This window comes from Hyperolius riggenbachi, chromosome 6 (assembly GCF_040937935.1).
Source record: "Hyperolius riggenbachi isolate aHypRig1 chromosome 6, aHypRig1.pri, whole genome shotgun sequence".
NCBI lineage: Eukaryota > Metazoa > Chordata > Amphibia > Anura > Hyperoliidae > Hyperolius > Hyperolius riggenbachi.
Genome location: NC_090651.1, coordinates 274,814,912 through 274,841,684, shown reverse-complemented (window position 1 = coordinate 274,841,684; position 26,773 = coordinate 274,814,912). Strand labels below are relative to the sequence as shown.

Sequence of the window (26,773 nt, the reverse complement as noted above, 5' to 3'; positions counted from 1 at the left end):
GGTATTACTATAACTGGGCAGGGAAGATTACTGTAACTTCAAAGGTTATTATCGTAAATGGGGGAGGGGTATTGCTGTAAATGGGAAGGGGATTACAGTAACTATGGAGGGATTACTGTAGTTTGGGGGAAGAAGCTCCACAAGACGCCCCCGCACCATGGACGCACCAGGTTTAATATATTTTTTTTCCTGGTTTTTGCCCTCTAAACCTGGGTGCGTCTTATGGTCAGGTGCGTCTTATAGTCCGAAAAATACGGTAATAGAAAATTGACAGAAAAAAAAAAAAAAAAAAAAAAAAAAAAAAAAAAAAAATCGATCGGAAATCAGATATGTTGGAAATAGTCAGTCTGACACTAAATCTGACACTAAATCGGGTGTACCTAGCAGAAGGGCTCAAACCCACTAAAAGCCTTTTCTAAGCAATAGTGATTTGAAAAGGCTCTTAATAATGCAATGCTATGGGGGATTTTTACAAAATCACATCCCTCTAGTGGGATCACACCCATAGCATTACATTAGCAAGAGCTTTCCAAATCACAAAGCACTCAGAAAAGCGCTCCTAGTGGGTTCCAGGCCTAAGGTACAGCTGAGCAACATGTACTTCTGGTGGACAGGGCAAGCCTGCGAGCAATGCGCTTATTCACCCGTGTCGTTAAATCCCAGGCAAGGGTCATACGTGCTCAATTCATGTGTTTTTAGGCTATGTGGAAAAGCACTTGCCCACACAGCTGTGTTATCCAATGGGCCTCATCTCTGCTGTCCACAGCGTTAGTATTTTACAGTACAAACTGAAAGCTGGCTGCTTTTTTTCCTAGATAATAGGCGCATTTTTGCTACTACCATGTGGTACTCTGAAAAACATTTTCTGCAAATGTGCATGGCGTGCGGAAAAATGTATACAGAAACATGCAAGGTTACATGCCCTGAAATTGTGATCCCTGCCTCAGAACTGTCATGTGACATGCTAGAGTCTCCACCAAGACTGCCCCGAATGGCTGCTCCAGCTAGTTTTCCTCCAGAGATATTGAATTGCACATTTTTTTGGCACAGCTCAAATTAATTGATGGAATTTTATCAGGAAATGTGTGATTCATCACGTAGAACACATTTCTCAGTCCATGCTAACCACTGGCATGGATATGGCCATGTGGACGGAGCAGTGCTTTTCAGCGCTGCTAGATTTGGGCGCAGCCGGCGCCTCCATAGACTACAATATTTATCATTCCTATTGCAGCGCTCAGTGAGTAACGTCGGCGTCAGAAGACGGAGCCGAGGTTGCTTAAAAACATAATAATTCGGCCTCCAGGAATCGCTGGAAGCCGAATTATTTCATTCCCCCACTATCCATGGCGGCCTGGAGGGGGAATAGTAATTAAATCAGCCCGGACTTGTGCAGCCATATACCGCTGTATCCTGCGCCCAAGTCTACCGGCGCCGTTTTCAAATGTACTCCATGTGGACTGGAGTCCGTGTTGAGTTAAGTGTCCTATACTCTAGCGTGTGTACGAGGTTTTAGCTTCTCATGTGCAATGGCCCTTCATTTCACAGTGGGTGGAAAAGATCCAAATACTCTGCCAAATGCAACCACCCTTCTCTACTGACCAATGATCACCCAAACACATTGGAGCAGAACTTGTATTTATACTAACCACAACAAGGCAGAGATCGGCTAACTATGCATAAGCTAGTCATAAATACGATACAATCTGGTTATTCAAGAGAAAGAGTGATTCAGTATTATCAAAAAATTGCAGGGAAATTTTCCTTCTCACTGAATATTTAAATTTGATCTGGACAATTGATAATTGATAAATAGTTTCATTTTTCTCCTGGGAGAGGTTTCCTTCTACAAAAAAAAAAAAAAAAAAAACTTTTTTGCACTTTGCAATTAAAAAAAGTACCACAAAGCAGGTGAGAAAGTACTATCAAAATTATTTTGAGTAGTTTCTTGCTTGTTGGGGAGGTTCACCAGCATTTTATTAAAGTGTGAACATATCACCTAGGAAAAATAAGAAAAAAAAAAGTGAATTCCTTATAGGACAATGTGTGAATAGCTTAAAGGGAAGGTCCAAGCAAAATAAAAAAATTAGTTTCACTTACCAGCCCATGCAGCCATCCTGTGCCCTCGTAGTCACTCACTGCTGCTCCAGTCCCCCACTGGCAGCTTGCCGACCTCGGAGGTCGGCGGGCGGCATTGCGTACATTTTAACGCATTCCCGCTAGTGCAGGAACATTAAAGTGAACCTCCGGACTAAAAATCAACTCAGCAGCACTGAAAAGGCCTGGTGTTTCTTTAACAGTTTCACAGCATCAGAACTTTGTTTCTCCTTTACAAGCCTCATTTTTAGCTGCACAGAAGAAAACTGCCCGGGCTTTTTTTTCCCCTGATGCTGTGCAAAGCATGATGGGATTTCTGATGATGTTCTCGTTCTGCTGTTTTAGTGCAAATTTTTTTTTTTTACATTTTGAATTTGACATTTGAAGCCTAGCGTGTGCAGCTGGGAGGGGTTATCAGGACACAGGACAGTTGGAACTGTGTCTCCTGCTCCTTGTCACCTCCTTTCAACCAAAAAGATGGCTGCCCCCATGACAAAGATGGCAGCTCCCATGAATCACAAACAATTGCCTGTTCTTTTAAAACAGGGTGGGTAAGAGATTATATTACCTATCTATTCTAATTAACATAACTAATGTAACTTGATGACAGTATGTTTGTTTAGGCTGAAGTTCCCCTTTAACACAAATTTGTACGCGTTACGGGTTCAATGCGTACATTTTTACGCATTGAACCACTAACGCATAAAAATGTATGTGTTAATGTTCCTGTACTAGCGGGAATGCGTACAAATGTACGCAATGCCGCCCGCCGACCTCCGAGGTCGGCAAGCTGCCAGCGGGGGACTGGAGCAGCAGTGAGTGACTAGGAGGGCACAGGATGGCTGCATGGGCTGGTAGAAGCCCCAGGTAAGTGAAACTCTTATTTTGCTTGGACCTTCCCTTTAAGAGATCGTCAACCAGGCAGCAGATATTTGGATACCAATAGTCCTAAAGCAGTGCTATACCTTTAAGAACTGTTTTGTAAACACACACCACAGGTTCTTCAGAGACTAATGCAAAGCTGGGGAATGCCCTGCACGGTGGTCATAAATAGCGAGTGCAGCCTGAGGATGCCAGGGTTATCTGAGGTCACCCCAGTACATGAGGTGACAGAGTTTGCCCTCTGTGCAGCTCCTTCTGTTCTTGAGGAAAGTGCAGTGCGCTGGCATAGGACTCAACCAGACCCCTGTACTCAACTAAAAGACAAAAATATTAAAGGCAATTTCATTATTTTAATTAATGAAATGCAAATACTTCTAAGTGGAGTATCCCCTAGTGTTATACTCCTTGCAAATCCAATCATCATCTTGGTCACCGAAGCTTGACCTGGATCTAGTAGTCTCCCCCTCAACAGCCCATCCATTCACACTAACAAGGGGAAAGTGAGGAAGGAGTGAAATCACAATGAATTCTAAATTCTGCATCAATCTGCTTTTATGGTATGCAACTGATTAATTTTCCTGGCTGTATGCTTACATTCTAAATTCTGCATCAATCTGCTTAATTATAAGTGTTAATAATTGGGGCTTCTTCCTGTGTGACCATTTGCGTATTTCAATTCATTAGTCACATTTGCATATCTTTAGACTGGCCCTGCCCCTGTGTGGCTAGAGTCTAGTGTCTAGTATATTCACAGCTGCAATCAGTCTGCTTGTTAGCATCTATCTAGTCAGGGATATATTAGCAGATCATATAGTCAGCATGACCTTGGTCAGCAGTGTATATATTTAAGGGTATAAATTTAAAGGGTACACATTTTAAGGGTACTTTAGACAAACCGAGTTATACCAGAATTGAGCCAGAAGGGAACAGAAGTGAACTAGCACAAAACTCTGGGCCTGTTCATCTATTGATTTTCTACGCCCTGCATAGAAGTACCTTCAATACCATATTGAACATACATCAGCTAAACATACAGCCAGCTAAATGTAAGCACTGCACACCCGCTTACCAAACTACTGATGGTTTCACCGTGCCTCACCAACCACACTACTGCTGATCTTCGCTGGCTGCTCCACTGCTGAACTCCCCACCAACTGATCCATCGCCGACCTCCAGACAAGTTACGTCATTACCAACCAGACACCCCATCACGCACAGCTGGATTTTTTTTTTTTTTTTTTTTTTTTTTTGCCATCATTGATGATCTGCCAACTTCACTGCTGATCTCCTATGGACTGCTCCTTACCAGATTGATTACTGATGCAACTTTGCTGAACCCCTTCAGCCACAGCATTGGTGACATTTATCTCATCTTGGTCTAACTGCTGTCTCCCTGTCTATGCTTCCACTCTCCACACCCCATCCTACCTTATCCCTTCAGTGCAAAATGTACCCCTTCCCTCCTATTAACTCCCTGACCCCTCCACCATTTCCAAGCTATCTCCCTCCCCATCTTGCTATCCCCCATCACCACATGCTCTACCTCCACCTCCTTGTACACCTTGTCCTCCTGTTTCCCCGTACCTTCTCCCCTTCTGTCTTTAGACTCCCTTTTGGCCCTCAACCCCCATGCACCTCCCTTGCCTCCCCCCCACACTCTACCCACACACCCCCTCAGCATAACCTTATTCCTATCCATCCTACCCCTAGGCATTCACTCCCTGTTTCCTGTGGCCTCTGGAATGCCAGGTCCACCTGCAATAAGCTGCTCTCTGGAACTCCCTCCAGCCACCAGACTCGCCCCCACCTTTAATATCGTCACACAAGCTCTCAAGACTCACCCTTTCATGCTCGCATACCACCCTACACCAGCACCATAATATGTTCTGTTTAGACACCCTCTCAACAGATACACCTATTGTCTCCACCCCCACCCTTTAGATTGTAAGCCTCTGGCAGGGCCTTCTCCCTTAAGGTGGCCATACACTGGCCCGATTTGCGCTCGTTTCGACAGCAGATTCGATCACTGGGATCGAATCTGCTGCCAATCGTTCACGCTACACGCCGAATTTCGATCCATTCCGTCGATCGCGCCGTGCGGAAAATAACCGATCGCCCGCGGGTAAAGAGCGCATCGCTAGTGGCGTTCGAGTGCCCGACGACCGACGCAATAGAGCCGCATACATTACCTGCTCCGCCGGTGCGACTCTCGGGTCTCCGCTCTTCTCCGTATCGGCTCTGGTCTGGTCTCCTCCGGCATGCTTCCCTTCTTCCTGTCCCGGCAGGAAGTTTAAACAGTAGAGGGCGCTCTACTGTTTAAACTTCCCCCAGACAGGAAGAAGGGAAGCATGCCGGAGACCAGAGCAGACCAGAGCGGAGACGGAGAAGAAGAGCGGTGACCGGGGGCAGTCGCACCAGCGGAGCAGGTAATGTATGCAGGCGGGGGGAGCGGCGGCAGCACCACCACAACAGATTGTGATCGGTTTCAGGCTGAAATCGGTTCACAATCTGTTTGCATTAAAGGTAGCCATACGATCCCTCTCTGATCAGATTCGGTCAGATAGGGATCTGTCTGTTGGTCGAATCTGATGGCAAATCGACCAGTGTATGGCTACCTTTAGTGTTTCCAGCTTGATTATGCAATCTTACTGACAATCACCCCTTTTGTGGACTATAACAATCTCTATTTTGACCTATGACACTGTATTATCAAATAATTTGCATGATCTTGTTTTGTTGTGAGTTTCCTGTATGTCCTACCTTGTATGTTAACCCTTTTATCTATTGTGCAGCGCTGCGTAATAGGTTGGCGCTTTATAAATACAATAAATAATAATAATAATAATAATAATGCAGAAGGAAGTGAGAAGCCACCTTATCAAGATCAGACAGCAGGGGCTGCAATCTTCATTGGATTTTGATGAAGCTCTACAATAGTGTATACACCACTATACTTAAGAGGATAAGAACATAGATGGCATTGACAGAGTATACTCAGTACACTTAGGCTGCTTTCACAGTAAGACGTTACAGGCGCATGTTAGTGCAGTATGTAACTCAGCCCACCGCACAGCAATGAAAAATCAATGGGCTGTTCACAGTGCCCACGTTGCGTTACATTGTAATGCAGCAAGTTAAAACAAAGTGCTGCATGCTGTGCGTTATACGTTAATGGCCTGTTTCCACTACATGCAGATTGGATGCAGAATGGATGCATAAAAACTCCAATGAATGCCTATAGTAAAATCTGCATCAGAAAAATCGCATTTAGTGGGAACAGGCCCATAGGCATTCATTGGAGTCAGTTTTTCTGCATCCAATCTGCGTGTAGTGGAAACAGGCCCTTAGACTGTTTGCACATGCTCAGTAATGTTAAAGTAGGATGTCTCCCCCCTCCTCCTCCTCGGCCAGCCACATGGCTAGCTAATATTCACTGCACGGTGTGACGTGCAGTGTTTACTTCCTGGAGCGGCGATTGGCTGGCGGGACCACGTGATGCGGATCACGTGGTCTCCGCAGTCTATAGCACAAAAAAGGCACACCGAGAGCTGCATAATACAGCTCTAGGTAGCGTCCTACACCAACCCCACCAGGCGTTGCGTTAGGGGCACGTTATGCAACCTATTACGTCCCCTAAAACGCAACGTCCTGGTGAGAAAAAAGCCTAAATGTGCAAGTGTAACCTCGCTACAAATTCACTTCAGTATTCCTCCCAGAAAACCATTTTCAGCCAGGTGGAGTAAACCAAAAGTCAGATTATCAAAAATTGGGTGTGCAGCAAATACAGCCACAGTGTGATGTCATGACCATGGTCTTAACAGTTTGCTGTCGGTGAACCTTGTTGTATTATGGGAAATAACAGCTGTTTCCAACTGCCAAGCAAGCAGTATCGCCCTCTGTGCATAGATCGCCAGACAAAACTAAAGATGTCACCACGTGAGATACATTTCAGAATGTAAATCAGGGATAGGAAAGATTTTACAAAGGGCAGACATGGACTAAATCTAAAATAATACTGTAAAAAAATAAGCAGTTGTATGTTATTTTCACTACAGTTCCTCTTTAAATGAACTCCATAGTCCAATAACAAGCTCTCTTACTTATGCATAGAACATAATTCTCTCAGCCTTGATCTTCTATGGTGGACAAAATAGAAGAACAGGGTGAAAAAAAATCACAAAAAAAAACAAAAACAAAAAAAAACAAATTATTAAAAAAATGGAAAAGTACCAGTTCTGTCAACTTGAAAGTATAACAGCTCCTCTTAAATCCTTCACCACTGCCTCCAACAGTTGTTAGTCACTCATATCTCCATTCCCTGGTTGGAGATAAAACGTGTAATGTGACTTGGGAATACGGAGCCTTTGTAAAGTGTTCATATTAATTTTTTGGCTACATTCTCGTTGGCGACAAAAGCTGCGTTCCTGCTCCACATTCCACTAGTATCGTGTCAGGCTGATGCTGCATGTAACAGTCTATGCAAAAATTGATATCGCAGTCAAATGCCCAGTAATGTTGCTAGTTTGAGCCTAGTATTCCAGAGGAGAAAAAGCCATTCAAATAACACAAAAATCTCTTATTTAAAATGTTAGCTTATTCACAAAGTACTGTTATCCAAAACATTCTCCTCAGTCACCTGAATCCATTGTCTCTTGTGTAATGAAGCTGTAGGCCTACAGACACAAATTTTGCTTCTTGATATGTGCGCCTAGGTAACCCCTGCGCCAGTGGAACAAACAGGTAGATAAGAATTCTAAGAAACTCTGAGCACAAATCTGTATTGTAGATATGGATTCCAGCAAACTTACTTTTAAAAGTTATATAAACTGCAGACTAAAATGAAAAAGCATTACAAAAAGCCTCACGTATAATTGATATATTGCATCCTTTGTTTTTAAAAAGTGGAATTAGGGCTGGTTCACACAGGCGACTGCCTGCTGCCGTGCGAGCCCTTTACCTCTGGGATCGATTGATGCCCGCATTGAGATGAAGAGGAGTGTTAATCTTAATGTGTGAACAGTCTTTTACTGGCGACTGTGCAAACCTTGTGGTCTATACCTGAAAATTCCTGAAACACTGCATGTAGCGTCCCACAGCAGTTCCACGTACTCCTAGGGGCTCAAAATGCAATGAGACAAAGGCATGGTTGGAACCAATGCCAAACATTTCCAATGGGTGGCTGAAAAGCATTTAGCATCAGTTAAACGCACTGCCCGCAGGCACTTGTATGAACTGGCCTAACTGTTTAAAGCACACCACCAGGTTGTTTTGTTTGGATAATGTGGTAAGTGGGGCAGAAAAGCTTTTGGGTTTTCATTGCTGTTGCATCTGTGCAACTTTCTGTCACTTCCTGGCCATAGAGGCAGTGGTCATCTCAAGGAGTGACAGCAAAAAAATTAATAAATTGCAGCATGGGAAGAGTTCAAATGCCTGACTAGTTTTTATTTTTGTCCCTTGTTTCCCATCCCCATGAACACCAGTTTTCATATTAAGGCCCTGCTCTCACTCAGGCACTATTAGCCAGCATTTCAGCAGCACTTGCAATTTTTATGGAATTACTCACACTGCAGCGATTGCGGCGCAATTTCAATGTCCGCAGATCACAAATACCCTGCATGTAGCATTTCGCGGGCAACTGCATGGTGTTTCTCTGATTAGCAGCAAGCTTGCCAAACATCTCAGTTGCAAAACAAATGGTAATCACCAAAAGATTGCGATTACATTTAGCAATTGCAAGTGTAAATGTGAACGGGGCTTAAAACGCCGGCTTAAAGCTATGTGGAAGTCCAAGAGTGAGGAATAATCTCAGATAACGGGACACAGAGTAATGAAAGCATCCAAAAGGGTTTAATAAATCTTTCCAAGCTTTCCACAACTAAGACAGTGCTAAACTTTTGCCACACCTGAACTGTCTTAGCAACAGGAAAACATTTCCAGTATATCCAGTATTAAAACATGCTTATTACCGTAATTTTTTTTTCAGGACATCATTTCCCAAAGACCTTATTTTGCTTCTGCTGACTACATGTACTAACATTAGGATTATCTGAATGACCTTACTGCAGTATGGAGTAGTCAAAACTGCAGCCTCTAAGACGCTACTGATCAATCTGAAGCTACATCAGCATTGACATCTGCATCGAATGACAGCAAAAAGCTACGGTCTGCCTACCTAGCATGAAAGAGATGCATAAGAACATCCTAAAGTACTAACGATTGGTAAATTTTTCTGTGTTTACAAAGACAAAAAGGTAGGTATTCATGTATTCACCATGAACAGTAAAGTGTCACATGGAGGATAGAGTTTGATCATAGCCTATGACACAAACTGAGAATGAACTGTGCCCTTGTATGCACCTTAAACTGGACCTCAACTCTTGCACCAGACAGTGTCTTTCTGGGTCAGGACTGGGTCGGACGATAGCATAACCTTCACCAATCAGTAATGACAGCCATAAAACACTTTCCTGTCATTAAATGGTTTCTGGGAGCGGGGAAAAAGATAAAAAGGGTCAATGGTTCATAGATTTGAGCTCTGGCTTACTTGAATGAAGGTAACATTGAGCAAAGGCAATGAAAAAGTAAAAACTTAAAAAATATATTTAAGTATAAACTACAACTGTGTGATATGGCATAGAGCTAATTGGTAAACAGGTAAAAGCCCCATAAGTTTGGCGAGTCAGGGCGCACTGCGCATCCGTGGCCCCAACGCACAAGTGCGCCCAGCTCTCGTGGCTGGGAGCGCTTTGTGCCTGCGCAATACACTCCCAGCCACAGTAGCAAGACACGGGAGCATGAGCAGCTGCACTGCGCATGCGCCTACTGACAAAACTTACAGGGCTTCTATTGGGACAGGAGAAGGAAGACGTCGTGCGGAGGTGGCCCCAGGTATCTCTGGTACACTTTAAAGTGTGCATTCAGTGATTGTAAGGTGTCGATATTATTGCATATTCTTACTCCTTCATGCTGCCCAACATGCTCAGCCTACAAATTGCTGTCCGTTGCTGCCCCCGGTACACGCTATCATTCAGTAGAATCAGCTCCACGGAGAAACAGGCAGGGGAGGCATCAGCTGCAATGGGTACGCCTACTGCTTGCCCACTGCAGCCAAAGACATGCCCTTTCCACCTGCTGCACCTGGGAAGTAATGATATCCATGAAAAAAAGTGCACTCTGCTTTGCCTCAGAAGTACGGTAGGTCAAGTGGAGTGGCCATATTGAATGCTGCAATGAAAATTTCAGCATCAATTTTTAAATATAAAAAGCATTGGGAAGCAGCGAAAAAGACAGGAAGACTGACAGCGATGTTCTCTCCTATCCCCCTCCCATCCCTCCTCTTCTATGCCCTATTCACTTTTCTAAACAGGAGGAATGGACGGGTGATAGTAGTGAATATCACAGCAAGCCTGCCTCTTCCTGTCTGAAAATGTGATTTTAGGCAAAAGTCTCATTTTCAAGGAGTGATTAACCCCCTTGACAGTATGATTCCTTCCTGATTTTAGGGTCTAAAAGCGGTACAATTTTTTCATGTGCTTTTAGACCCTAAAAGCATGAAAGAAAAAAATACCACGAGACAGCCTGGAAATAAAATGTGCAATGTGAAATTGCCCGCTGCGCACAATGCTCTGCATGGACCTCCCTGCTGCTCCGAGTGTAGCTCGGGGTCATCGCTAAGGAGGTTAAGGAGACTGGGGAATGAGGAGAGTAGTGGACAACACGCAGTGGTACGGGGACCCAGCATGGACATATCTTTGTGCATTTGGTGTATCCAGTGAATTAGATTAACTCCAGGGACTGAAATAATAAAGAAGAGAGAGAAACTAGAAACACCACTATAGTACAAAATTCCAAGAGAATGGATAACTGGTAAAAGATACCGTATGCTACTTCCAAAACCAGGTTGCTGAAAGGCAACTTCAGAGAATTCCACCTCCACGCGGATACACAGGACTTTTCTTTGCTGTATGGTGGGTCTCACGCCAGAAAAAACAAAAACATGCAGAATCTAATATCACAGAGGAGTTCCCCTAACTATGGGAAACAAGTTCAGCTAAGCGGGAGGAGAAACCTCAAATATTGTGAAAAGCTGGGAAGCAGTACGAGTAAATTATTGGACACTGAGCAACAGGTTTCACAGGCCTTACTAACTTCGTCAGGTCAAAAAAAAAAAAAATACAGTCTATAACTTGAGCACCTCAGACTTGGAGCACCTTGTAAACTTCTGTGCTCATCTTAGGTAGCTTTGCCTTGGGTCAAGTATCCTTCATTTTCATTAACAATGATTAAAAATACAGTACAAGAATACTATACTTATGACCTAAGACACTTGACATTTCAAAATAATTTAAATTTCAATGTCTGTTTATTGTGCAATGATTTTTTTTTTTTTTTAAGTGCTAGATAATTTTAATACTGAGCTCTTTACAAGACATGGCCTTATTGACCTGAAGAAGCATATGACTAAGCAAAACGCTTTGTCCTTGTGTCTATTTCTATCTATTTTTGTGTGCCTTTCTGTGGTGGTTTCATTGAGTGGAGGTTTTAGTTCTGTTTGCCGCCTGCTAGCTTCCTTTACAGTATTAGGGACCCAACCCAGTGTTCTCCCCAGAATTTTTATCCAGCCGGGTGGCATGAAAAAGTAGCCGGGTGGGTCGAGATGAAAATGCAGGGCAACTCTGCTTACAGCATAGGAGGTGGTCAGGAAGTGAGCCAATGACAGCCGGGTGGTCACCAAATCTAGCCGGGTGGAGCACCCGGCTAAAAGAGCCTGGGGAGAACACTGCGACTTATGTGGTAGGTTTGATTTTTACAACTTCTTTTGGAGTGTGACAATGGTCTGACCGAAGTGTGGACATGCTTGCGTTCCACATTGTGTTTGGCTGTCTATTAGACAGCTTTTTTTTTTTCCCTTTCTCCTTTTAGATTCCCTGCAGCTCTGTGGGGAGTGCATATGTACAGTACAGTACAGTACAGTACTACTGTGTAACAAAGTAAACCTGAGACAGATGAAATTAAAGTTTTATACATACATGGGGCTTCCTCCAGCCCCCTTCAGGCTAATCAGTCCCTTGCTGTCCTCCTCCGCCACCTGGATCTTCTGTTATGGGTCCAGGTACTTGAGCCAGTCAGGCATAGTGCTCATGCACACACTCCGCCACTGGTCGTGTACTACACCTGCGCAGGTGCAGAATGTTCCTGGCTGTGGGAGCGGCATGCAGCTGGACTGCGCCGACTGGCTGTATTACTGGGACTCATAGTAGAAGATCAGGTGGCAGAGGAGGACAGCGACTGGATTAGCCTAAAGGGGGCTGGAGGAAGCCCCAGGTATGTATAAAAAAAACTCTTCATCCGTTGCAGGTCTCAGGGAGCAAACTGTCAAGTCTGGAAGCAGGGACACACACACACAAACAGGTTTTATTATATAGGATTATTCAGGATACCCACTTTTACACTTACAATTACTCTGGTATCAGCATCAGAAACACTTCCTATATCTGTACATTTGTATATAACCCCCACCCTCCCAGTAATGCTAAACCTAGGGTGTTTAGATAGGCCAAATTCATCTCCCAGCGCATTCTGAGAGACCAGGTGTTTCGACTGACTTCAGAGCACACAGTTAAATATTCTGCAGTGATGCCCCTACCAGCAGTAAACAGTAAAGATGTTGCCACCTGTGATAAATTTAAGAATGTAAATAAGGGTGAGGTAAGATTTTAGAATAGGCAAATACTAACTACCGTAAAGAATTTATAAAACTAATATTGTTAAAATTAATAAAGCAAACGATGTGGCAGAAAACAAAAGCGTTAGACACTTACCTATGAAGCGGGAAGCCTCTAGAACCCTCCAGAGGCTTCTTACGTCTTCCGTAACCCAATCGCCACTAGCAAGGTCCCACTTTTAGTTTGCAGCAGCACTCCCCATGGTTATACAAGCATGGATGGACTGCGCAAGCATGGCCGTACCAGCGCAGTAGCACAGAGCAGCTCGAGGCCCAAGAGGGGGGGGGGGGGGCACAGTACAGCTACACATACACGTTGGGGAACATGGCTATGAGAACATATCTGACAAGCTCTTTGATATGTCAGAGGGTCTGTGCATGGCAGTGGTTGGCACAAGAAGCCTCTAAACTACCCAAGGGCTTTCCTCTACCTAGGCAACTATCTCATTTTTATTCCTGCTGCCTCAGGTTCACTGTTAAGTGAACTAGGAAGATAAACTAATCAGAAACAGTTGGATCTGCCCTTCTACTCCTAAACCGACTCTTTTAGATATCTCAAGGTTTTATTTTATGTATAAACATTTACAAAGCAGATTTAAATGTGTTATGGCCTCTGCTCAACTGCAGAGTTTTAAGAGTCCCAGAGATAAAATACATGAACTATTGACCTTTTTATCTTTCCCTCTCACAGTAAAAAGGCCAGGTATCTGCTTAGGAAAGTGGTTTATGCTGGGAATACACAATGAGATTTTTCAGTTGATTTACTGTCCGATGTTATTTTCAAACGATTTTCCGATCGATTTTCTTATCAATTTCCATTCACTTCTATGAGAAATCGATCAGAAAAATGATCGGAAATAAGATCGGACATGTCGGAAATTATCTATTGAACAATCTATCTGCTGAAAATGGTGTATTCCCAGCATTATAGCTCTAATTTGTTATCAGTGAGTCGACTCGGTCCTAACTGGAGAAAAACTGTCAGTTCCATAGCTAATTATAAACTCTTTCAGGCAGAGAGAAAAAAGAAAAGGAGTGGAGCATAAGGGCTGGTTTCCACTACAAAGTGATGCGAATGCGGCTACCTAGCAGCATCACTGCCGCCGCCGGCTGCATCACTTCCGCACCTCCCGATGCGGAAGTGTATTGGAGGATATGGGACGCAGCTGCGGGCGGATGCGGCCATGCGAGAATCTACAGCATACTGCAGTTTCTCGGATCGCTCCGCACAACATGCATGCAGTGGAAACTCTTCCATTGCTGTGCATGTGTTTCAGGTCAACTGCGGTGCGATGCGGCTATGTAGCCGCATCGCACAGCTCCTAGTGGAAACGGGCCCTTATGGCCCATACTCACGGGCAACTTCTAGGGCCTGTCGTGAGCGTGTGGGCGACAGGCCGGCGACAGCTCCTCGCCAGGTCCCTCCGCGTACACACGCGGAAGAGGGACCAGCGGCGCGACGGAAGCTGTCGCCGACGTTCCTCCTCCCCCCGCCGGAACCTCCGTATACTTCAATGGAGGTTGCTGTCGCTAGTCCGCGTACTCACGCGGACTAGCGACAGTTGCGGCGGAGTTGCGGCGGCGACTGTCGCCAGGCGATTGACCGCGCCAATCGCCCGGCGACATCAGCGACGAGCGACGGTTCGGGGTGCGCGCCCGTGCAACGCCGCATACTCACGGGCGAGCTGTCGCTGCAACACGCACGCGCCACGTGTTGCGGCGACATTTGTAGCCCGTGAGTATGGGCCATAAGTGTCTGCATGCTTGTTACTGTATATACACGTCCATTTCATCATGTCATCTCTGGTACACTTTAAGCTATAGTCTTTCAGAAACACCTGATATGCTGCATGCTTGTTCAGGGTCTATGGCTAAAAGTATTAGAGGCAGAGGGTCAGCCGGATTGCAGGCAACTGGTATTGTTTTAAAGGAAATACTGGTAAATATGGCAACCTCCATATCCCTCGTTACAGTTGTCCTTTAAGTATTAATAAATCCCTGACATTGCAAAAACCTGTAAGTTGATATAGGTTTATGTTAAATCATGCAGTTTGAAAATAGACCAAATTGAATACACCCTTTCAATCGGTCTGTTTTCAAGCTGCATAAATTTGTGCTCAAAATTTGTGTACAGTCATGTCACTAAGGGTCATTTTACATGAAATCCGTTGCTGTCAGTTATAACTGAACAGAAAACTGATGTGCAAGGTAATGTCCATGTTTGCCTATGGCTCAGTTCACATACGCATTTTAACTAAAAGCTTTTTCGCAATGCACTGCTATGGCAAATTAAAGCACATCAGTTTTTCAGCATATACAGTGGTGTGAAAAACTATTTGCCCCCTTCCTGATTTCTTATTCTTTTGCATGTTTGTCATACTTAAAATGTTTCTGCTCATCAAAAACCATTAACTATTAGTCAAAGATAACATAATTGAACACAAAATGCAGTTTTAAATGATGGTTTTTATTATTTAGTGAGAAAAAAAACTCCAAATCTACATGACCCTGTGTGAAAAAATGATTGCCCCCCTTGTTAAAAAATAACTTAACTGTGGTTCATCACACCCGAGTCCAATTTCTGTAGTCACCCCCAGGCCTGATTACTGCCACACCTGTTTCAATCAAGAAATCACTTAAATAGGAGCTGCCACAGAAGTAGCCCAAAAGCACCTCAAAAGCTAGACATCATGCCAAGATCCAAAGAAATTCAGGAACAAATGAGAACAAAAGTACTGTAATTGAGATCTATCAGTCTGGTAAAGGTTATAAAGCCATTTCTAAAGCTTTGGGACTCCAGCGAACCACAGTGAGAGCCATTATCCACAAATGGCAAAAAACATGGAACAGTAATGAACCTTCCCAGGAGTGGCCGGCCGACCAAAATTACCCCAAGAGCGCAGAGAAAATTCATCCGAGAGGCCACAAAAGACCCCAGGACAACATCTAAAGAACTGCAGGCCTCACTTGCCTCAATTAAGGTCAGTGTTCATGACTCCACCATAAGAAAGAGACTGGGCAAAAATGGCCTGCATGGCAGATATCCAAGGCGCAAACCACTTTTAAGCAAAAAGAACATTAAGGCTCGTCTCAATTTTGCTAAAAAAAACATCTCAATGATTGCCAAGACTTTTGGAAAAATACCTTGTGGACCGACGAGACAAAAGTTGAACTTTTTAGAAGGTGCGTGTCCCGTTACATCTGGTGTAGAAGTAACACAGCATTTCAGCAAAAGAACATCATACCAACAGTAAAATATGGCGGTGGTAGTGTGATGGTCTGGGGTTGTTTTGCTGCATCAGGACCTGGAAGGCTTGCTGTGATAGATGGAACCATGAATTCTACTGTCTACCAAAAAATCCTGAAGGAGAATGTCCGGCTATCTATTCGTCAACTCAAGCTGAAGCAATCTTGGGTGCTGCAGCAGGACAATGACCCAAAACACACCAGCAAATCCACCTCTGAATGGCTGAAGAAAAACAAAATGAAGAATTTGGAGTGGCCTAGTCAAAGTCCTGACCCATTGGCCTAGCCAAAGTCCTGACCTGTCCCATCCCATTGAGAGGTTGTGGCATGACCTTAAAAAGGCGGTTCATGCTAGAAAACCCTCAAATAAAGCTGAACTACAACAATTCTGCAAAGATGAGTGGGCCAAAATTCCTCCAGAGCGCTGTAAAAGACTCGTTGCAAGTTGCCGCAAACGCTTGATTGCAGTTATTGCTGCTAAGGGTGGCCCAACCAGTTATTAGGTTCAGGGGGCAATTTCTTTTTCACACAGGGCCATGTAGGTTTTGAGTTTTTTTTCTCACTAAATAAAAACCATCATTTAAAACTGCATTTTGTGTTCAATTATGTTATCTTTGACTAATAGTTAACGGTTTTTGATGAGCAGAAACATTTAAAGGGAACCAGGGACGCTGGACTTAGAAAATGAAATTAAGATTTCATACATACCTGGGGCTTCTTCCAGCCCCATAAGCCTGGAACCCTTCCTACGCCGCCATCCTCCGCTTCCTGGATCCGCCGGTACCGGGTCCCGTCACTTCCGGCGGTCGCGGCCGATTGTTCGCATCACAGGGGCTCCCAGCATACCCTTACGCATGCGGCTGTGCAGTATGCAGCCGCACGCATAATGGTATGCTGGGAGCCCCAGTGATGCAGACAATTGGCCGCGTGCTGATGCCGACTGGCCGACTGACGGAAACTACGGGACCCGGAACTGGCTGATACAGGAAGCGAAGGACGGCGGCGTGGGAGCGATCCGTGCGTATGGGGCTGGAGGAAGCCCCAGGTGTGTATAAAATCTTTTTCCTGGCGTCTCTGGTTCCCTGTAAGTGTGACAAACACGCACAAGAATAGGAAATCAGGAAGGGGGCAAATAGTTTTTCACACCACTGTATTGTAAAAGAGGCCTAAATGTGCAACAAAAAAACCCCAATACCTAACCCTTATTTTTGCATACATTTGAAATCGGCACCGGTAGACTTGGGCGCAGGATAAAGCCGGTATGGCTGATCCTGCTCCTGCACAAGTCCGGCTCACGTTAATTACTATTCCCCCTCCAGGCCGCCATGGATGGGGGGGAATGATATAATTCGGCTTCCAACTATTGCTGGAGGCCGAATTATTGTGTTTTTAAAAGCAACTTAGGCTCCGTCTTGTGACGACGCCAACGTTACTCACTGAGCGCCGCTATAGATGTAATAACTATTATAGTCTATGGTGGCGCCGGCTGCGCCCAAATCTAGCTGCGCTGAAAAGCACTGCTCCGTTATTTTTGGTGGAACTACTTAGGATACTTATACTTGGGATATGAGAGGAAATCCACACAGACACAGAGAGAACATATGAATGCAGACAGTGTGTAGACTTGCATCTACTGCAAAGGGAGACAATCCACTATGCCACCACACTTCTCATGATGGGAAATGTTTAGGAAAAACTGAGTGGAAGAGAGTAGAAAGATGCATACAAATATGAAACTTTTGAAGCAAAGAGTTAGTAGTTGTTTTAGCTGTGAGAAAGCCCCCACATTCTGCACTAGACAAAGCACAGACAATAAGCATTTGCTCTGTAGTGGAATTATCTGGTCAAATGTTCTATCCCTAGGAGCTACAAAGAGCCTCCTGGTTTACCACCTTACCTAGTGGACATTCCATGCAGCTTGTCTGTAGCACATGCATGAATTGTGACAGGCCACTGAAAGCGTGTAGGCTACACACACCATTGATAGCGATCATCACCAAGATGCTATAACTCTAGCTTGCATACGAATTTAACTGTAAATTTCAAAATGAATGCATCTTGAAATTAGGTTCGGATCACATTGGCATTTTAAGCTAAACGGATCCGGTAAAGAGGTTCGGAGTCTCCGCTTCACCAGATCCATATGGTTTGGTCCACACTGGCAAACGGATCCGTGAAAAAGGATCTGATCAGTTTTCACTCAGTTGCCACTCCGGTCTGCTGAGCTGGCGGGTGAGGGAGGGTTTCTTACCCAAGCTTCCGTCTTTTTCCATTGTGTCACGACTACCAGGAAGTAGACGCAAGGGGTAGAGACGGAAGCCTGGGTAAAAAACCCTCCATCTCTCCCGCTCAGGAATCTAGCGTCCCCACATCCCCCCCCCCCCCCAACCCCGTAGATTTTGCCTCTTAACGGTCCATTATTTCCCTAATGCGAGTAAACGTTCAGTTCTCCCATTACCCCCAATGCAAAGTTAAAGCTTCCGTTTCCGGTCCGCTGAGCATCGGCAGTCTGGAAAAATTGATGCTGCAGCAAACTTGCAGTCCAGTCAGTGGATCGAGCAGAACGGATGAATCTGAACAGATCCATAGGTTAACACTGGATCCGTTAGCATCCGTTCCGACGGACCGTTTTTTAATGCAGGTGGGAACCGAGCCTTAGGCCAATCAAATGCAATTCCTGAGGATTTTGATTGGCCCAGTTCAAAATTCCATACAGTCCAATAAACTGTTTTGGGTGAGCAATATTTCTATACTTCTAGGGGCTTATACATAGATAACAAATGTGGTTCAAATTGTGACTAGCCCGTTTTCTTTACCCTCAAATACCAGAATTAGCAGAGGCTGAACCACAACTTTGCACAGAGCTAATCAGATTCATAAAGCGAATGATTCATTAACCGACGGCTTGATTAATCATTCGCTTCCGGATCTGATTAGCCCTATGCAAAGATCTGGTTCTAACCCACTTATTCAAGCTCTTATTATTATTCAATCTAAATGGAATTCTTATTTTTTTTTTTTATCTCAAATAGCACTTTTAAAGCCAAGACCTCAAAGATCTCCTTGATTTCCAGACCTGGTGTGCTAAAGTTCACAAGGTCAATCACACCTGGACTCCAACTAAACAGCTTGGGAGAGAGACAACATAATACAGTAATTATATAAGCATCGTGTCCACGGCTGAGATAAGATCAAGACAAGCCATCACCCAACAGAATGCAGTATAATCAGTCTGCTAACCGGCTAGCAATCAGAGATGATGCATAGCCTGTCCTATTGGCTATCACACAGGCTGCAGTTGTTGCAGGTTCAGGTTAATAAATAGGTGACAAGAAGAAGACTGTATTTTATTATGTTTGGTGCACACCATGCAATTTCTCATCAGATCAATGGGTCAAGTAGATGATTTACAACAGTTCCAATCATGTTTCCAATTTAATTGTCCAATCACTTCTGCACAAAATGGATCAGAAAATCAATCCAAAACCCGATCATACTTGTCAGAAATCGATTGAATCTTTCAGGAAATTGCATGGTGTGTAGGAGACATGAGGGGATGAACTAGTAGTGGTAGTGGAGCCCAATCAGGCAGGTGGGTGACAGTGAGAGGCAGCACACAGCAGCTCCAACATACCAGGCTCTGGCTGCTGACTGATGATGATCTGTACACAGTGCTTCTCCCCCTGCTGAAGAGACTGGCACTATCCCCCTCTGGGATCCCCTAATGAATCGGCCTATTAAGGTGCTGATCAGCTCAGCTGCTTCCTCCTGCTGAGCCCCAAACCTTCCCTCCATCCTGCATGAATCACCCCGGCTGGCTGTGCTCGCATCCCTCCCTCCGCTCAGCCCTGCACCGGGCATCCCCGCCGCCAGCCCCGGTTACCTTTGCCCGTGTCACGATATGCGTTGCCAGTTTCACCACGGCGAAGTTGCCCTTGCCAATGGTCCTCTCTATCTCGTAATAGCCAATCCGAGCCGGGGCCGAACGATGCGGCGGGAGTTGAGTCCCGGGACCCCCGGGCACTACAGCCGCCATCTTGTACAAGCGACTCCCGGTCTGACCGGCGGACACCGCGGCGTGACGTCACGGAGGCGTGTCTTGCTGACGGCAGAGCGAGAGGCGGAGAGAATGACGAAAGCTGGGAAGAGTTGTGTCAGTGCGATGGTGGGCTGCTGCCTGCTGGAACTTCCCACTCATTTCTGCTGTGCCCTGTTCTGCTCACCATCACCACCACCACCCTGTGCAGAACTACCTACCATGGGGCACACCTGCCCTGCCATTACTGTAATGCAGCTCACACACTGTTATACTGCTAAGACTTCACAATTCCATACAGCTGAACGTTTAATATATAATGTCTTTGTAAATGTGTTGTTTTGAGAATATCTATCTATCTATCTATCTATATACACACATACAGGGCCGGATTTGTACTTTTTACCGCCCAAGGCCAACTATACCATCTGTATGGTTGTTATCTCTGTGTGCCCCAATAAGAATTCTCCTTACTTTCCATCATTGGATGTCACAGACAATAACTATTTTAGTAATACGCGTATAGATTATAAATTATGTTTTCCTTAAAGAGACTCCGTAACAAAAATTGCATCCTGTTTTTTATCCTATAAATTCCAAAAGCTATTCTAATGTGTTCTAGCTTACTGCAGCACTTTATGCTATCACTGTCTCTGTAATAAATCAATGTATCTTTCCCCTGTCAGACTTGTCGGCCTGTGTCTGGAAGGCTGCCAAGTTCTTCAGTGTTGTGGTTCTGCTATGAACTCCCCCCTCTCTGCACACTGCCTGTGTATTATTTAGATTAGAGCAGCTTCTCTCTTCTCTCTTATCTTTTACAAGCTGGATAAATCGTCCTCTGAGCTGGCTGGGCTTTCACATACTGAAGAATTAGGCCTTGTTTCCATCTGTCCGCTTCTATCCGCTTTTTTTCAGCACATCAGTGTTACAGATTGATACATGTTGCTGAGAAGCGGACAGAAGCGCATAGATGGAAACGAGGCCTTACAGACAAGGGCAAAGCTGTTTGCAGGAAGAAAAGAGCAGCCTGAAACTTCAGTGCATGAGAACAGGGGGAAGAAACACACAAATGATCTCTTGAGATTCAAAAGGAATGCTGTATACAGCCTGCTTGTGTATGGATGTATTTTTCTATGTGTGGACATACTGTACATCAACCTACTTCCTGTTTTGGTGGACATTTTGTTTGTTAACAAACAAACTTTTTAAAACTGTTTTTAACCACTTTTAATGCGGTGAGGAGCGGCGAAATTGTGACAGAGGGTAATAGGAGATGTCCCCTAACGCACTGGTATGTTTACTTTTGAGCAATTTTAACAATACAGATTCTCTTTAAGAACTGTTATGTTTGCCATCTCGTTAATGATGGACCCATTGAGTCACCATGAGAGTTAGGCTGAAGTATACCTGCAAGATAGAGCTTACAGGTCTTGCAGAGATGACACAAGTACAGGACAGAGAGTTCAAAGGTTAAAGCTGTCTTTGTAGATAGGGATGGCTGCATAGAACAGCTTTACTGCCCCTCACTGAGCCGCCCCTAAAATTCTGGTGCCCTAGGCCATGGCCTATGTGGCCTTGCCAGAAATCTGGCTATATATATATATTCCTCCAGCCCCTGGCAGTCAATCTGTCCCATGCCACAGCTCCAGTTTCCCGGGGTCCCCCCTTAGCCCCCACCAGGTCAGGATCTGCGTTAGCGATCGTGCTTCTGTGGCCTGAAGTGTTCTGCGCAGGCACAGTACTTATGCGCCGAATGCTCCAAGGCTTCGGCCATAGGAAGTGAGTCTCATTTCCTGCTTTGCCGGCTGCCAGATAGGAGTTACCGCGTACTAACGCAGTAATCCCCGAAGAATGCTGTCGGCAGTGCGGCCACCAGGCTTCCGCCAACATTCAGACTTCAGAGTGAAACCGGCCTGAATTTGCCAGAGACTAATACTGCACTTTGGAAGCCCGATCGATTTACGTTCAGACTGGCATCAATCTGGCGTGCTCGAAAAGGCTTGGTTAGATGTGTTGCAGTAGCGGCTTCTTGACGCCCTGTGTGTAATGCGTACCCACAAAACGCACAAAATGAAAGTCAATGGGAACGCAATGGTATGCGTTTTTCATGCGTTTTTTCCCCAAAATATTTTTTTTGCTGTATTTTGGTTTCCTGCTGTCTTCCAAGTGATTTGCATGAATGGAAATCTAAAAATGCATGGAAAACGCATACAAAACGCATATATGCAAACGCATTAAAACACATGGAAAACGCATTGCAAACGCACCACAAACGCACAAACACCGCACACAACATTAACTTACAACATGACATAAAACGCAGCGTTTCACGCTATGTCCTATGTGAACCCAGCCTTAGGCCTCTTGCACACTGCATGCATTTCAGATTCCGATTCCGCTTTTTAATCTGTTTTTACATCCGATTCCGATTCAGATTTTTAATCTTAACTGCATGCTGCGTTTTTTGATCCGTTTTTCTGTTGAATGTATTCAAGGAAAATCGGAAACGGAATCGGAATCGGAAAACGGATTTGCAGTGTGCGGGGAGCCTTTCATGTGCTGTCAGTGCAGCTTAAGGATTAGTGCATTAGGGCCTGTACAAGCAGACTGCGTTGCGCTGTGTTCTTATAACATCATGCATTTTTTTTCAATTGCAAAGCCTTTTTAAAAATAATGAAAATTGTGATGAATTGTACACAGTAGTATGATGCGATTTTAGAAACTTGCAATCGTAGTGACTGCATTAGAAAATCGCATACAAAAAAGGCAAGGAGATTGCGATTTTTTCGAGGCCAAATCCCAGGAGACCTTGCAGATTCCTGTCGAAGGACTTTAAAGAGACTCAAAGACGAACAATACTAAAACTCTGATATTTACCCGGGGCTTTCTCCTGCCCCATAAACACGTCTAAGTCCTACGCCGTCCTTCCGCAGTCTGCCGTTCAGCTGCGGTGAGCCCCGGTAACAGGCTCAGTTACATCAGCCGCTCTGCTGGACGCGTAATACAAAAGTACCTTCTCCATCATTATTTTATTCATATATAGATTGTATACACCATGGGCTTGATTCACAAAAGAGTGCTAACTGTTAGCACAGCCGTTTTCGCGTGCAATTAACAGTTTTCATGTGCAAAGCGAATTTTCACGTGAAATCGCTATTGTTTTTGCATGCAAATTCGCGTTTGCACGCAAAAACGTTAACGATTTCGCTGCGCATTAAAACGTTTAATTGCACGCCAAAATTTGCGGTCGCGCGCACACGTGAAAATTCGCACAAAAACGCCCGTGCTAACAGTTAGCACTCTTTTGTGAATCAAGCCCCCGGTATTTGTCCAGATCCTGAGAAGCAACGCAACATGTGAAAACAAACATGATGTATTGATATAGATCCACAGAAGGGTATGATCAGGAGGAGGCGGGGTTATGCAAATTAGTCACAGGCGCATTGCTATGGCCAGTTTTGCCTGTTAAGGGCCATCATTTCTAATTTTCATTAGATTTAGGCTACATATTCAGGATCAAGACTTCCCTAATGAATCTGTGTAGCCTGGGGTTGTAAAACTACGTGTGGGTTGTAAAACTAAATATCTCGCCATAAGGTGAAAACTGCAGAAATATGGGGGTATAAATAGCAATTGACTCATCATAACAAGTAGAAATGCGGGTGTGAGGGGAGAGGTGAGTCACTGGTAACAGGGATGTCTACCCATCCAATGGGTCCAATTAAAAAAAAAAAAAAAAAAAAAACACGGGACTACATCCGCATAGTGTTTTTTTTATACTGACGCAGTGCGGCTTTATGTGACGGAAGTGACGTTTTTGCTGCATCCCTCACGCGACTGCATACGTTTGTCACCACGCGGTTTCTGCGGAGGACCGTAAGTCACGTTAGCCACGCAAGTTTTATGCATTGCGCGGAATCGTATTTTTGCAATATGCTTCTGCGCAGGTGATCGCTTCTAGGGCTGATCGGAACAACTGAATTCCGATATCGTCGAAATTTCGTGTACCGCATGCGAAAACCGAATTTCGCGTTCCGAATTTTCGTGTTCCGAGTGCATTTCTATTGAAGTCAATAGTGCCAACTTCTGCGGTTAATTGTAAAGCCCCTGTACATGCTATCATCACCAAATGTGGCATGTATATTAAGCAGATGAGTAGGAACATGGTAAAAAAAAAAAAATTGTGAAAAGACCTTATAGTTTTTGAGCAAATAGATTTCAAAGTTTCATAGGAAAAATGTTTTTTAAACTGTGTTGTGAGAAAACGCGGAAAAGCCGCCGCGTGCGCTCAGAGTAAGGCGGCTGTTTCCGCGTCCAACGCGGCGGTCTGCACGCGTGGGCCTACATCTGCTAGTATGGACGAACGCGGAGAAACCGCCGTATGCCTTGATAGCGGTGCGGCGGTTTCCGCGTCCAGCGCGGCGGGTGGTGCGCAAGACATGTCTGGTGTGGCTGGGACTGATAGTCCACACAGGTTCAGAAGGACGCGCGCACACGCTGAGAGGCAGAACTTTTATGACAGCCAGAAGGTAGTCAGCTGACCAAGCCGGTCAGCTGACGATTGTACCAGTTCCCATTGGTCCAGCACTTAGGGGAGGCGCTGGAGAGCGCTGGGCTATATATACTGGGTGCTGGTCATTCTCTGGTTGTCTGCCGTTGCGATCACTACGTGGAAGCACTCAGACCTTATTGTCAGAATCTGTGTTATCATTCTGTTATACTTCAGACTAGTCCCAGGGTGTTGATGATCAAGGACCTCACACCCAAAGATTAGGAATCTGTGTTATCATTCTGTTATACTTCAGACTAGTCCCAGGGTGTTGATGATCAAGGACCTCACACCCAAAGATTAGGAATCTGTGTTATCATTCTGTTATACTTCAGACTACTCCCAGGGTGTTGATGATCCAGGACCTCACACCTAAAGATTAGGAATCTGTGTTATCATTCTGTTATACCTCAGACTAGTTCCAGGGTGTTGATGATCACGGAGCTCACACCCAAGACTAGGCATTGTTTATTATCTGTTATGACCTTCTGCTTTCCTGACCACTCTTCTGTTCACTGATTTGGTACTTCGCTATATCTGATACTCTGTTGCCAAACCCTGCTTGCCTTATGATTACCGAATCAGCCTACTGTCTTTGTGCTTTGTATGTCCGTGTGTTGCCGACCTGGCTTGTCCGACCTTGAGAGCTATCTCCTCAGTTAAGAGATAGTTCACAGACCAGTCAGTGACATCCTCCTATTGGTGTCACTCACACTCTGGTCCTTCCTCTCCCAGTCTGACTCCTCCCTGCAGGAGGTTCTCAGGCTGCTGAAAGGTACTCATACTCTAGCAGTATTCCTTACTGCCTTTGTACCTGTCCTCCTGATACTCCTAAGTATTACTGTTGCACCAAACACTCATATCTCTCAGGTGTCCAGAGGTTAGTAATATATCTGATTATTGGTGATACTGCAGATCGTCAATAATCAGGTATATATCTGTATTCTTGGTGATACTGCAGATCACCAATAATCAGACCCGCTCTGTGTTACATCGATCGTTACATGTGTAAAGGTACAGTGCTGCAGTACAGGTTACTGCATTCCGAGTTCTGTATACATATTATATACATTTCATGAAAACAGACAGCGTGGGGTCCCCCCTTCCAAGCCTCCTTAGCTCCTTGGGCTTGATTCACAAAAGAGTGCTAACTGTTCGCATGCCATTTTCGCGCGAATTTTCGCATTGCGCGCGATCGCAAATTTTCACGTGAAACGATAACATTTTCGCACTCAAACCCGAATTTTCGCGTGAAAACGATATCGATTTCGCGGGAAAATTCGTACTTGCGCACAAAAACGTTATTGTTTTGCGTGAAAATTCGCGATCGCGCACAATGCAAAAATTTGCGTGAAAACGCCCGTGCTAACGCCGTGGCCGCAATTTCAATCGCGAAAATAGCTAAAACTAAAAGGCGTAGGGCGACGATTTAGGTGTCGCCAGAAAGAGGAGAAAGAGATGGAAAGATGGATATCATTTTAAAGCTCTCTTTCTCCTCTTTCTGGCGACACCTAAATCGTCGCTCTATGCCTTCAATCGCGAAAATAGCGAAAACTAAAAGGCGTAGGGCGGCGGTTTATATATCATTGGAAAGAGGAGAAAGAGAGCTTTAAAATGATATGCATCTTTCCATAGTTTCTGCACTGCTCGGAGTCCCTTTAACCACTTGCCGACCGCACGCTTATACCGTGCGTCGGCAAAGTGGCAGCTGCAGGACCAGCGACGCAGTACTGCGTCGCCAGCTGCAGGCTGATTAATCAGGAAGCAGCCGCTCGCGCGAGCGGCTGCTTCCTGTCAAATCACGGCGGGGGGCTCCGTGAATAGCCTGCGGGCCGCCGATGGCGGCTCGCAGGCTAAATGTAAACACAAGCGGAAATAATCCGCTTTGTTTACATTAGTACGGCGCTGCTGCGCAGCAGCGCCGTAAGGCAGATCGGCGATCCCCGGCCAATCAGCGGCCGGGGATCGCCGCCATGTGACAGGGGACGTCCTGTCACTGGCTGCACAGGACGGATAGCGTCCTGTGCAGCCTCGATCACCGGGGGGGGGGGGAACAGGTAGGAGAGGGAGGGGGGAATTTCGCCGCGGAGGGGGGCTTTGAGGTGCCCCCCCCCCCCCCCGCCAGCCACACGCAGGCAGAAGAGATCAGACCCCCCCTGCACATCATCCCCATAGGGGGGAAAAAAGGGGGGCAATCTGATCTCTCTGCCTGCACCCTGATCTGTGCTGGGGGCTGCAG

At 45.2% G+C, this 26,773-nt stretch overlaps 1 protein-coding gene across 1 annotated transcript in view; it reads right to left on the bottom strand.

Moving 5' to 3' along the window:
• Window positions 1-20,027, bottom strand: part of SIK3 (SIK family kinase 3) — a 251,466-nt gene extending 231,439 nt beyond the window's left edge. Inside the window, exon 1 of the mRNA XM_068240911.1 lies at window positions 19,833-20,027. Within this exon, the coding sequence (XP_068097012.1) occupies window positions 19,833-19,985 (153 nt within the window). The 5' untranslated portion in view covers window positions 19,986-20,027. The remainder of the gene's footprint in view (window positions 1-19,832) is intronic.
• Between the last annotated feature and the right edge of the window lie 6,746 nt (window positions 20,028-26,773).